At 39.5% G+C, this 13,964-nt stretch overlaps 1 protein-coding gene across 1 annotated transcript in view; it reads right to left on the bottom strand.

The window, feature by feature from the left end:
- LOC127651349 (receptor tyrosine-protein kinase erbB-4-like) overlaps nucleotides 1–13,964 on the bottom strand; it is a 213,951-nt gene that overhangs the window by 133,930 nt on the left and 66,057 nt on the right. The window contains exon 3 of the mRNA XM_052137124.1: nucleotides 9,071–9,257. Coding sequence (XP_051993084.1) covers nucleotides 9,071–9,257 — 187 coding nt within the window. The remainder of the gene's footprint in view (nucleotides 1–9,070; nucleotides 9,258–13,964) is intronic.

The following is a 13,964-nucleotide window of genomic DNA, read 5'->3' as shown; positions in this document are numbered from 1 at the left end:
TTTATTTAAATTGTGCGAGTAATGTGTTCGCACTGAAAAGGCAAGAGTACTATGAGAACCCTTATGATGTCCTTATTTAACCAAATTATGACATTCTCCCTTCCCTCTCAGGCCACAAGCGGGCCCCCATTCCTGTCTAATTGAGCATAACAGATGCCTAAGTCTTGCAGCTTTAAGTATATTAAAAACAACAACAACATAAAAGATCTTGCTTTGCGGGGCCCCCTGGTGGCTTGGGTGCCCTAAGCACCCGCTTAAAATGCTTATATCTAGAAATGGCCCTGAATGTTGGACACTTAATGCACACATGGGTGGTGACTTTCCTTAGGGTAAGGAAGGGGCGAAGTTTGCCTGGTCGCAGTGCTGGCCTTGCAAAACAATTTAAATTAATGGTAAATGGTAAAAAACTAGTGAAAAATCTGTCAAGACAACACCTTGCTAATGTGAGTTGAATGCTTTACCATTACCCCATGCTTTATGAAAATGTAAGTTATTTGAGATAAGCATTGAACTGAGATTAGCTAATAGGCTAAAGCTAGCAGCAACACATCATGTGCTATTGAAACTTAAATTTCGACAGCTGAAACTTGGCATATGCTTTCGTGTAGTAAAAATCTTCAGTGTTCCATCAACACTACACTTTGAAAATCCATACACTAGACGGTCGAGTGCATAGTGCGTAGTGTATTTGCACAGTGTATAGTGTGTCATTTGGGATACAGCTTGGTTATATACTCACCAAGCACTGTATTAGGAACACTATGGTCCTAATAATGTGCCCAATGTGGTCTTCTGTTGTTGTAGCCCATCCGCCTGAGTGTTTGACTGTTATGCATTTTAAGATGCTATTCTGCTCACTACAGTTGTACAAAGGAGTTATCCTAGCCTTCCTGTCAGCTCGAACCAGTCTGGCCATTCTCCATTGAACTATCTCATCAACAAGGCGTTTCCATCCACAGAACTTCAGCTCACTGGGTGTTTTTTTTTTTTTTTGGCACCATTCTGAGTAAACTTTAGTGACTGTTCGCATGAAAATCCCAGGAGATCTTCAGTTACAGAAATAATCAAAACAGCCCATCTTGCACCAACAATCAGGCCACGGTTGAAATCAATGAGATCAAATTTTTTCTGTATTTTGATGGTTGATGTGAACATTAACTGAAGCTCCTGACCTGTATTTGCAAGATTTTATGTATTGCACTGCTGCACGGTTGGCTGATTGGATAATCAAATGTATAAGTAGGTGTACAGATGTACTTAATAAAGTGCTCAGTGAGTGTAGATACTAAATGCAAATGATCACAAAATGTTCATTCTTATTAATTACGAAGGGAAAAAAGCTTGCAATTTCTCTCTAATTCTCAGAAACACTAAACAATCTGCATCAGCTGATTATATATTGACTCTTGTCTGTATGCATGTAAAGTCATGGCGTAATTACTTTGCAGGGAACATTTCAAGACCTATTGGCATGAGAGATGAAATTGTGGTCAGAACTCAACAAACTTCAACAAAGAATAAGTAAAGACTGGCAAGTGGAAAATGGAAGACTTCAAGAAGTATTAGAAAGCATTCAAGAGACAGTTCATTAAAAAATGAAAATACCTCCATCATCTATTCATGTCACTTGATCCCTGTCTGAATTATTTATTTATGCATTTTATGGAAATTAAAGAGTTATTTAAAGCGATATTTTGGGTGTATAGCAGTGGCGGCTGGTGAAAATAAATACAAAGCAGTACCAAAAAGCATGTTGACTACTTGAACATAAATTTAGCTCTCCTTTCTTTCTGTCCAGCAAATGTCTCAATGACTCTCTGATTAAAGTCAGTCATCTCAGTAACAAGTCTCTTTTCCATGGAGAGCAATACCAGTGCATTCAGCCTCTCCTGGGTCATGGTGTTTCTGAGAAAAGGTTTTATTCTTTTCAAGGTTGAGAAGCACCTCTCAGCTTCAGCCGTGGTCATGGGTGTGGTAATGATAACTTTTAGGAGAGTCACAGTTTAGGAAAATACTTCTTTGAGATTACTCTCCATAAACAGCTGGAATAGGTCCACAGCACCACGGCAGGCTTTGAATTCTTCCTTGCTGTAGATGAGACTGAGCTCTGTCTTCAGCTTGCTTCCACTGAGCAGCTCAATGCATCTTCAGGAAAGGTATCCTTGTACTCATCAAACCTGTCCCCCTGCAACAAGGTGGCACAGACAAGGTGGTCTGTGAAGGAGAAACGCTCCCTAGTGTGTCCCAGGATCACAGACCTATAGAGATAATTATATATATATATATATATATATATATATATATATATATATATATATATATATATAGATATGTATGTGTGTGTAAATGTAAGGTAGTAACCTAGAGTAGCCCACTAGTTGTCACAGTTGCAATGACTTTCAAAATAAAAATAGAGCCATTTGAGTTTTTGTCCCATACAAGACAGTAGTTTTTGGTGGCTTCATATTTCATTTGATCATTTATTTTGATGTTGCCAATTTATTATTTTTGGGATGCTGTTGTATAATATTAAAATTATGATTTTTGTAAGGATTTATACCAAACAATTTTTTTTTTCTTGAGTCTGTAGAATATGATATGTGGGCAGGAGATCTCTGAAGCACAACAATAATTACAATGGTATTTTGACTAATTTCTATAACAAACTCACCTCTGCTGCAATCCTTTCACGCTCTTCTGGTCTGAGCGCCCGGCACCTCTTTGTTGGCCGAGAACCACTGCTTTGCTCACCAATGGAATGGAGAGAGTTTCCTTTTTTTTCTTCCAGCGAACGCCTTGTGAAAGGGTTTTTTTTGTAAATCAATGACAGAGTTTGGTTTAACAGCTGCCATTATCTCTGCGAAAGTGATCAGCCTAGCAAAGTTTTGGCGGAGTCGCCTGCGCACTCACAGTAGTGGCGAAGAGCGTAAAGTTGAATGACAGGTGACGAGAACCAATCAGATTGGATAAAATAACATGTATCCAATTCTGATTCGCCAGGGATGCAGCGACCTGCGCCCGGAGGATAATCTTTAAGAAACCAACTAGAGACCAGCTTCAGGTCACATGCTGCCTAAAATTTGTCCGGCGTCCCTCGCCCATGAAACCGCATGAAACATATTGAAAAACATAGAAAATAGTTAACCGATTAAAGCCAGTTTTTATTAAATGCTGAGGCTCTTACTACCAGCCTGCATATTGTATGAGTAAACTATTTTATTTTTTTATTTTTATTTCATTTTTATATAATTTTTGTATTGATGCATATTTCTGGAATTTTTATGGGGGCGGCGCCCCAGTGCTCTCTATTGACAAGCCGCCACTGGTGTATAGACTATTCTGGTCTATGCAATGACTTTTGGTTCCGATTAATGATGACTGCCGTGGTTGTAAAAAAAATAAAAATAAAATATCATAAATCACCATTAAATTAGTCAAAAGTTTAGATGCTATATTTCAAATAAATATTTTTCTTGACAAACAATAGCTTTGTGTGAGCAATAGAACAACATTCCACTTGACAGCCTTTTCTAAATTTGTTGTATGAAAAAGAGCAGATTAAACAACATGCTAGATCTCACCTTTTCTGTTGCACATAATAAGAAAAAATATCAAAGAGTTTGAGTGACATGAGGATGAGTAAAAGAGGATAAAATATAAATTTTTGGATGAACTATCATTATTTTAATAGATTAAGTGCATTGCTAAATGAAACAGTCCTTTGTGTTAAGAGGAAGGTTGTCTGAAAAGAGCTTTGAGCCAATACATTTTCTGCATGATCTTTCATCCGTGATCTTTCTTCCCTTATATGAAATTGGAGTGGTGGTTGCATATATAATGAAGTTCTATTGACTATGAAGCTTAATTAAAAACATTAATGGTGGAGCTTGTTACAGAAAACAAACAATAATGTCATAAAGTAGTTTTACAATTGTTTGACGTGACATCTAGATTTTGCATGTTCTAAAATTATCTGCCGACTTAAGATTTAAAGTCAAGTTTTGTGTTAATGGAGGGAAGGAAAAGGCTACTTTGTTGTATATTTCTGCTGAAGAGGCTATTGATCATCACCAGTAAGGTAGAAGTAAGAGTAAGAATATCTAAGAGAAGTACATATTTCATATCCAAGGGTCCATTAAGCATCATGGTAGCCTACTGTTTCTTAGATTGGAGGATGCAATCTTTCATGTCTGTACATGGCACACTGCTTGATTTGAGCAGTGATAATTCCAATTAAGCATCTTTATATTGTTATTGAAGGTAACATTCTAACTAGCCATTTATATGCAGTACACAGGCCATTACAAAATTCAGCTATGAGTAGCTTTCAAAATTCATATTGTTATTTGGTCCTAATAAAGACAAGACGCTGTGTTGATATAGTGACACTAGGGGTTGAACTTGGGAGCCCCAAACACCCCTGACATTTGAGAAAAGGCCAATGAGAATTGGTGAGTGGAATTTGCATGCCACTCCCCGGACATACGGGTATAAAAGGAGACAGCTTGCAACCACTCATTCAGGTTTATGCTGAGGAGCCGAGTGTTGTAGTACAAGACGTACTTACAAACATCACCAGCTGTTTTGACCTTTTCTCTTTTTTGGAAAAACTGAAAAATTAACTTAGATGGGACAAAGATACATTCGCACCGGGGAAGGTGTTCTTTTCCCCCATGGAGAAAAGACACCACAGAGACTGCATACTGCCCAAAGGGGAGGTTAACATGTGGAGAATACAACACATGGACTTCCCAACCGGGATGTGCCACATCCTGAAATCTGCCCAGGGGAAGAAACAGGCTTAATGTCAGGGAAAATTCAAATGGAAAATTATATAAAAATACCATGGAAAATACCTCATATGTTTACTGACAGAGAACCACCACATATGGAGCACCTATCCCAAGTACAATGGCTGATCTGACAGGGCACACTTCATGAGTACTGGGCATGTCATGCCTCCGCCGAATTCGCCTGCCACAGGGTGCTAGGGGAAGAAAGACATCCAGGGCACAAAAAAGTGCACGATATTCCCTCAGGGAGGGGAAAGGCGCTGTGTGCAAGAGATACACCTGGACAGCTGTCTGCATACTTACCTGTTCGTACCTGTTAACACACAGGATTAAACTGGCTCAACCCGAAGATTGAAAAATCCTGCAAAATCTTATTGGGTATCGCCCAGCCCGCTGCTCTACAGATGTCTGCTAGAGAGGAGCTGTTCGCCAGAGCCCAAGAGGATGCCACACTCCCAGTGGTGTGTGCTCGTACTCCCAGGGGATACGGTGCGCCCTGGCCTGGTATGCCAAAGCAATGGCATCCACAATCCAGTAGGAAATCCTCTGTTATGAAGACAGCCTTCACCTTCTGCTGTCCCCCAAAAATGACAAAGAGTTGCTCAGAGCATCTAATGATCTCTGTGTAGTCCAAGTAAATATGCAAGGCGCGCACTGGATATAGCAATGACAAGGATGGGTCAGCCTCTTCCAGGGGCAGCGCTTACAAGTTCACCACTTGATCCTTAAAAGGGGTAGTGGGAACTTTGGACACCTGCCGTGGTTTCAGGATCACATGAGCATGCCGAACCGAACTCTAGGCATGTAATGCTTACAGAGAATGCCTGCAGGTCCCCAACCCTCTTGCTGGAAGTGAGCGCAGTCAGAAGGCCGACTTCAATGAGAGAGCTTCTACCTCGACTGACTCCAGGGGCTCAAAATTGGCTTTCTGTAGGCCCAGCAAGACTACAGAGAGGTCCCATGAGGGAATGAGGCGTGGTCTAGATGGATTCAACCTCCTGGAACCACTAAGGTTCACCAAGGGGTTTCTAGGCCTTGAGCATAGAAAAACAGAAGAACTCTGTATGTGTGTGTCTAAGTAAAAAGTAAAAAATTGTGCCTGGAGATATACATTCTTACACTTTTAAATAGCTTAACCATCACATCGAGCACATGCCTTTTGAAAGGGTCAAAAGGTTATTCTTATTCTTACTATGTTTTTGTGGAATCTCAAGATTAGAGGTCGACCGATATTGGTTTTTTCAAGCCGATGCCGATCTTTTGAAATCCGGGTCGGTCGATGGCCGATTAATGCAGCCGATTTATTTTGGCCGATATTTGGCCGATATGTGCTTGTTTTTAACCTCTTATTTGAACCTTTTATTTGTAAGATAAAATGTAACACAAATAATTACTTAAGATAGACAAAATTTCTCAACAAATACATTTATTGAACACTTGACACTTAAATTAAAAATGTATAATGTAAAAACATATTATATAAATAATGTATAACAAATATATTAAATAAACAAAGCAGGTGTTACGAACTGCTCTGAGACACGAAGGTTGAGATCCAAATGCAGCTTTAATTAAGGGGCAATCCAGACACGTAATCCAATATTCAGAGCATCCAAGAGAAGCACAGGCATAACTAGGGATGGGTATCGTTAAGGTTTTAATGGTATTACTATCTTACCGATATGGTACTTCAACTGTATTCTTAACGGTTCTTTTTAAGATAAACGTTATATAGGCACAGTGATTTAATTTCAGGAAGGTCTACTAACATTACTGTTCAGGTGTGGTCTAAAAAGAAATCTAATAATCTAGTAATCAATTGTAAAATAACACTGCATAGTTTATCATAGATAGATTAATGCTTATTAATGCATAAGTTATTCATTCAAGAGCTGTAAATGATTTTCTCTTTGCCTTTTGTTGTTTGATTCGCAGTAATGGCTCAATCGTCGGCATGTTTATTAGGATGCTTCCCCTTTAAGACCGAATTCAGATCTAATAGACTCCTGATGCAGCATATTTTCTCCCAATTATTTCCATAACTACGTCCATTTAAGACATAAACTGTGTTTAAGTGAATCTCCAAGACATATTTTTGTGTATATTTGATCGTTTAGACGCGCACATGAAACCCAAAGTAGCCTATACTTTGCTTGTCTCGTTTCTGTCTGTTTCGGAGCGCGCGCCGCCTTGGGAACGGTATCTCTTGCGCTATTTTATTATTAAACGCGTCCCGCAGTTTAGCAACAGTAGCATTTTACAACAATCACCGATCGTGCTGATTCTGACGTTAAGTTTGAGTTTTAGGGATTTGTCAAGCCATTAGAGCTGTCAGCACACGGACATCGCTTTTTATTAATCCTAGTGGAATGTGTACCGCAATATCCAGAAGCAGTGCCTCTACGCAGCATCTTAGTTCGTAGTGTTGCAGAGGCGCTCTTCAAAATAATCCCCTGGGTGGGGATTCCAAAAGAAATCCTCACCGATCAAGGCAAAACCTTTATGTTACGGACACTACTCAAGCTTTAAGGATTATTGGGGATTAAGTCAATTTGCACCAGTGTTTACCACCCACAAACAGATGGCCTGGAGGAATGATTTTATAAAACCCTTAAAAACATGATTCGTAAGTTTGTGCATGAGGATGCTAGAAATTGGGACAAATGGCTCGATCCCCTGTTATTCACAGTATGAGAAGTCCTGCAAGCCTCCACTGGATTTTCTCCATTCGTATGGAAGGTGCCCACGTGGCGTGCTTGATGTCATATGTGAAGCTTGGGAGGAGGGACCTTCAACCAGTAAGAATGAAATTCAATACGTTCTTGAACTTGAGCAAAACTCCACACCTTGGGGCAACTAAAACAGGAGAATTTGCTCCAAGCTCAAGAATGACAGAGCTGACTATATAACATATAGACTATATAACAGGGGACTATATTACGGGAGATAAGGTAATCGTATTACTTCCAACATCTAGCTCCAACTTACTCACCAAGTGGCAAGGACCATTTCAGGTCACACAACGAGTGGGGGATCTCGATTATGAGGTAAAGCGAACCGATAGCACTTCAAATATCTCACTTCAACCTCCTGAAATTGTGGAGGGAGGCAGTCCCTGCTACGGTAGTTCCGGAGAGGGACGAGCTCGGGCAGGATGTGAATATAAAACCTAATCATATCACCCCTGTCACTTGCGGAAACCACCTCTCACAGTATGAAGTCGCAGAGGTTGCCAAATTGTAACAGGAATTTGCAGACGTGTTTTCCCATCTACCGGGTTGTACAAACCTCATCCTGCACCACATCAAGACCGAGCCTGGGTGTTGGTATGTAGCCGTCCCTAACATTTGCCCGGCACAAAAAGAAAATTATTTGGAAAGAATTGGATGCAATGCTCGATATGGGGGTAATAGAGGAATCCCAGAGCGATTGGTCCAGCCTGGTTGTTCTAGTTCCTAAGTGTGACTGGTATGTATGGTTATGTGTGGATTATAGAAAAGTCCACAAGGTGTCTAAATTTGCCGCATACCCAATGCCTCGCTTTGATGAGTTGCTCGATCAGTTGGGCACTGCTCAATTTTATTCAACATTGGATTTGACAAGGGGTTATTGGCAGATCCCCTTGACACCAGTTTCCTTCTCCACACTGTGTGGATTAAAGGTTGGGTGGGTAGAGGTATGGTATCTGGGGTTACACTTAGGCAATGGCCAGGTGCATCCCCAAATAAACAAGAATGCGGCGATTGCGACCTGCCTGAGTGGGTGAGACAGTTCCTGGAGCTGGCTGGCTATTGTAGGGGGTTTGGCCTATTTATTCGGACGTCAACAGCCCGCTGACTGATCTCACTAAAAAGGGGGCTCCAGACCCGGTCCAGTGGACAGAGCAGTGCCAACAGGTGTTTACGCAGGTTAAAGCCACACTTTGCGGGAGGGATGCTTTTACATGCACCTAATTTCTCTCTCCATATTGTAATGCAGACGGATGTGTCAGACAGAGGACTTGCTTACTTGTCATAAAATGAATTTCACAATGCAAAAAACCTTAATAGTCCTAAAAACAGGCTTCATTTTCTTGACAATTTGTTTTTTTTTTGATGTTGGGTTAAGTGTTACAAATGTATCAAAATAAGCGCTGCAACTCAGTCCATGATGTCTGCCCTGTCCATAAACTCTTTCCCTTTCCTGTGTACTTTTCAATTACATCTTCTGCACAAAAAAAAGTGTGATGGGCATTTGTTGCAAAGGATGAGTGAGAGGCACACAGACAGACAAAATACCTGTCAAGTTCTTGAGGCCAAGTTGTCTAAGGCCGTAGTAGCCATCCCGTCTGTAGTTGAGAAAGATGGCCAGCGCATAACGTCCCTCGTAAAGTGTAGTACCACGGATGATCCGCAGGTTCTCCAGTGGAAGATAGTCAAACTGGTTCAGAGCCACTAACACGTAACCTGTCACTTCTCGGATAGACTGCAGAGATAGAAGGGGGGAAGGGGGGAAGGGGGGGGGGGGGTGATCGGGTGATTATTATTATAAAAAATAAATAAAAGTATCTGCAACAGTAATAGCTTGCCTGAAGATTAAGTCTGTATTCATTCCTATAACTTTAGCTTTATAGCCCTTTTGGAAGTGATTTGTCCTCTGATTTCAAAATCCACAAAGACTTTCTGTCCTAAGCCATTATAGCAATTTAATGGTGCCAAAAGTATGACTAATGAGACAGCCTTCATAGAATTTGAGAGATAATGGCCCAAGAGACCGTTGGACCCTCCCTCACCACTCAAATCAATCATGTTGACATCCAATATCTGTTTCTTACTGCGTATCATTAGCAGCCACAGAGGACAGGTCTATTTCATGCAATTGAAGTTAATTAGATATAGCTGTACTGATCAGAACCACACACACACACAACTGCTGTCATCATGGAGATCCATCTGAAGAGCTGAGCCAGCAAGTAATGTCATCTGTCTCCAGCCAGTCAGGTAAACTGGAAGTTGACATTGAAACTAGATGTGGGACTTAAAAAGTAGTGCTAAGTTTTCTGATCATGTACCATAATAATTCCAGGGAATTTAAATTAAATTTAAATGTGTTTTCTTTGAAGAATCTTGGAGTAACCATGGTATACACCAAAGTATTATTACCATCTTTACTTTCACCACACCAATAGTACGTCTTTGTCACTATAATTCAGTCAAATTTCAGATTAATTATTATGTAGTAAAGAGTCCTACATCCATGAACCATACAATGCAAGCCATCTGGATTTTAAGTAGTAGTTGTTAGATAAAGTAGTGTGGGTAGAAAGTACGATGTCTATGGTCATTAAATGACACGACAGACAATGAACAGAGGAAAACTGCCGTAATCAGTAATTAGTCTTATTATACGTTTCTTACAGGCAGTATGATGAATAACAAATGATGCATCAAAGCACTAGACCTTGGCGGGGGGATGAATTGTACAACCCTTTTGTTTTAGCGAACTACTATACAAAAAAAAAAAAAAAAAAAAAAAAAGAACAACTACTGTATAATTTATGTTTTGCCTTGATTAACAGATTTTTTTTACCTCTCTCATTCTTTGCTATGTACAACAATTCATTGGTTTGGTATGTATCTCGGTTTTGGGGTCACGTTTTGGTATGGTTTCGGTACAGCATGAAACACAAAGAATCTTTCTTTAAATAATTTATTTTGAACACAGTGGCTTATGGACAATAAATCTTATTGTGAAGGATAATTTATACATGATGGCACTATGCATATTTTTGACGAAATGACAATACAAAACTTAAGAACCACTTATATGCACATTGTATAAAAATATAATAATAAATGATAAACAAAGTACAATTATAGTAATTGTAACAACATTAATACACTAGCAGTGCCGGTTTTTGTATCTTTTGCCTTTCAGTTCACCAATTTTACTTATCACTAATAAACATTTTTAGGAAAATCTGAATATCCACATTATCAGAAGAGAGGACAGGTTGGGAGGACATGTCATAAAAATATCATTGTTTTTTTTATTTAGTACAGCCCTGAAGAAGCTATTTGACATAACAGTCATCATATACTGTAAATTTCACACGACAATATATATATTTTGGATAAAAGCGTTTGCCAAATGTATAAATGTAAATGTAATAACATATGCCTAGTATATGGCTTTTCATAATAATAGCCTAACAATAATAACAATAACAATAATACTTATTATTATTATTATTATTAATATTATTATCATCATTATTATACAATTATTATAAAAACAAATCTTACCAGATGAAGACATTGACTGTGGACTATGTTGTGTTTTCCCCTGGTATTTCAGATATACATATCTGAATGAAACATAATTTTAATTTGTCTGTGCATATTTAATAACATTATTCTGGAGGCAACAGGCATCAAGCAAAATCTGGAATGTCAAGCACACATTTTGCAGTGAATAATACATTTAATATTAAAACATTAAAATAAATGTAAATTAATAAAATAAAATTAGTTGAAACTGTCACACCATGGTCTGTCCAGCAGAGGGGAACCTAGAGCACAAGTCCTTCCACAACTTCCTCCTTAATGATATCACCTGTGCCTGGCTTGTTAGAGTGTATGTGTATATACACTCACCAAAAGGATTATTAGGAACACCATACTAATACTGTGTTTGACCCCCTTTCGCCTTCAGAACTGCCTTAATTCTACATGGCATTGATTCAACAAGGTGCTGAAAGCATTCTTTAGAAATGTTGGCCCATATTGATAGGATAGCATCTTGCAGTTGATGGAGATTTGTGGGATGCACATCCAGGGCACGAAGCTCCCGTTCCACCACATCCCAAAGATGCTCTATTGGGTTGAGATCTGGTGACTGTGGGGGCCATTTTAGTACAAAGAACTCATTGTCATGTCAAACCAATTTGAAATGATTCGAGCTTTGTGACATGGTGCATTATCCTGCTGGAAGTAGCCATCAGAGGATGGGTACATGGTGGCCATAAAGGGATGGACATGGTCAGAAACAATGCTCAGATAGGCCGTGGCATTTAAACGATGCCCAATTGGCACTAAGGGGCCTAAAGTGTGCCAAGAAAACATCCCCCACACCATTACACCACCACCACCAGCCTGCACAGTGGTAACAAGGCATGATAGATCCATGTTCTCATTCTGTTTACGCCAAATTCTGACTCTACCATCTGAATGTCTCAACAGAAATCGAGACTCCTCAGACCAGGCAACATTTTTCCAGTCTTCAACTGTCCAATTTTGGTGAGCTCTTGCAAATTGTAGCCTCTTTTTCCTATTTGTAGTGGAGATGAGTGGTACCCAGTGGGGTCTTCTGCTGTTGTAGCCCATCCTACTCAAGGTTGTGCGTGTTGTGGCTTCACAAATGCTTTGCTGCATACCTCGGTTGTAACGAGTGGTTATTTCAGGCAAAGTTGCTCTTCTATCAGCTTGAATCAGTCGGCCCATTCTCCTCTGACCTCTAGCATCAACAAGGCATTTTCGCCCACAGGACTGCCGCGATACTGGATGTTTTTCCTTTTCACACCATTCTTTGTAAACCCTAGAAATGGTTGTGCGTGAAAATCCCAGTAACTGAGCAGATTGTGAAATACTCAGACCGGCCCGTCTAGCACCAACAACCATGCCACGCTCAAAATTGCTTAAATCACCTTTCTTTCCCATTCTGACATTCAGTTTGGAGTTCAGGAGATTGTCTTGACCAGGACCACACCCCTAAATGCATTGAAGCAACTGCCATGTGATTGGTTGATTAGATAATTGCATTAATGAGAAATTGAACAGGTGTTCCTAATAATCCTTTAGGTGAGTGTATAAGCCCTGCTTTTGATTGTATCTTTGCTCAGTCTTGAAGTTCTTTTGTTTAGGCAGATCTTATTTAAATGCCTGTTCCCATTTGGCCTACTTTTGATTACATTGACAGACTTTCTCCAATATCTTTTGACCTTCTTGTTTGGGAAGTTTGTTCTATGCTTTTGGATATGTTTTGCCAGCAACAAGCCATTGAGGATCTGTACTTTCTTCAGCCCTGCTTTTTTGATGATTGGTCTGTTGTGTTTATTCAAGAAGAACAAGTAAAGACAGCTTTGTTTTCCCTAAGTCCTGTCTCTTGTGATTCTCTGCAGTTTGGGTCCACACAGCTCCATAGCATAGCAGTTAATGCTCTGGGTTGCCAGCAGCACACTCTGGGTTCAAGCCCCTGTCCTGACAGAAACAGGTGAATGTCCCATAAGTGTATCAGGAATTTTTAGAATGGGGCACCATTAATTAGTTAAATAATAATAAATGTTAAATTTATATAGCGCCTTACCAGAGTTCAAGATCACTTAACATTTTCAAATTTAGCACAGTTTAAAGAAGAAAAAGTGTGTGCTTTATGGAGGAATTGGCCAAAATTCCAGCAACTCATTGTGAGAAGCTTGTGAAAGGCTAGCAACATTTTTTTGACCGAAGTTAAACCATTTAAAGGCAATGCTACCAAATACTAACAAAGACTATGTTAACTTTTGACCGACTGGGTATGTGATGAAAGAAATAAAAGCTGAAATAAATCATCATCTCTACTATTATTCTGACATTTCACATTCGTAAAATAAAGTAGTGATCCTAACCGACCTAAGACAGGGAATGTTTTCTATGATAAAATGTCAAGAATTGTGAAAAACTGAGTTTAAATCTGTTTGGATAAGGTTTATGTAAACCTCTGACTTCAACTATATTATAATTTATAATATATACAGTCAGTGTTGGGCAGTAACGCGTTACTGTAACGCAGTTACTTTTGACAGTAACTAATACTGTAACGCATTACTTTTTAAATAAATTAACTCCGTTACCGTTACCATATGGTGCGTTGTCCGGTACTTTTTTAAATTAATTAATTTTGGCTGAAGTGTAGCCTACAGCCTAACCTGTTTACAGCAGCGACTCATTGTAGGATTGGCGGATGCCAACCACTGTAAACACGCAGACGCACTGTGGGCGTGTTTCCGTTTATTCAAGTATGCGCGACAGTCATGGCGAGTCAAGGCGAGAGCAAGACGAGTTTTTCAAAGTGGAAATATGCTCATTATTTCACTTTAGTTGAGCATAAAGACAAAAATCTTTTAGTGAAATGTAAGCTGTGTCTTTCTGGTTC

Source organism: Xyrauchen texanus, chromosome 11 (assembly GCF_025860055.1).
Source record: "Xyrauchen texanus isolate HMW12.3.18 chromosome 11, RBS_HiC_50CHRs, whole genome shotgun sequence".
NCBI lineage: Eukaryota > Metazoa > Chordata > Actinopteri > Cypriniformes > Catostomidae > Xyrauchen > Xyrauchen texanus.
Note: the sequence above shows the minus strand (reverse complement) of the source record. Positions and strands in the feature narration are given on the sequence as shown.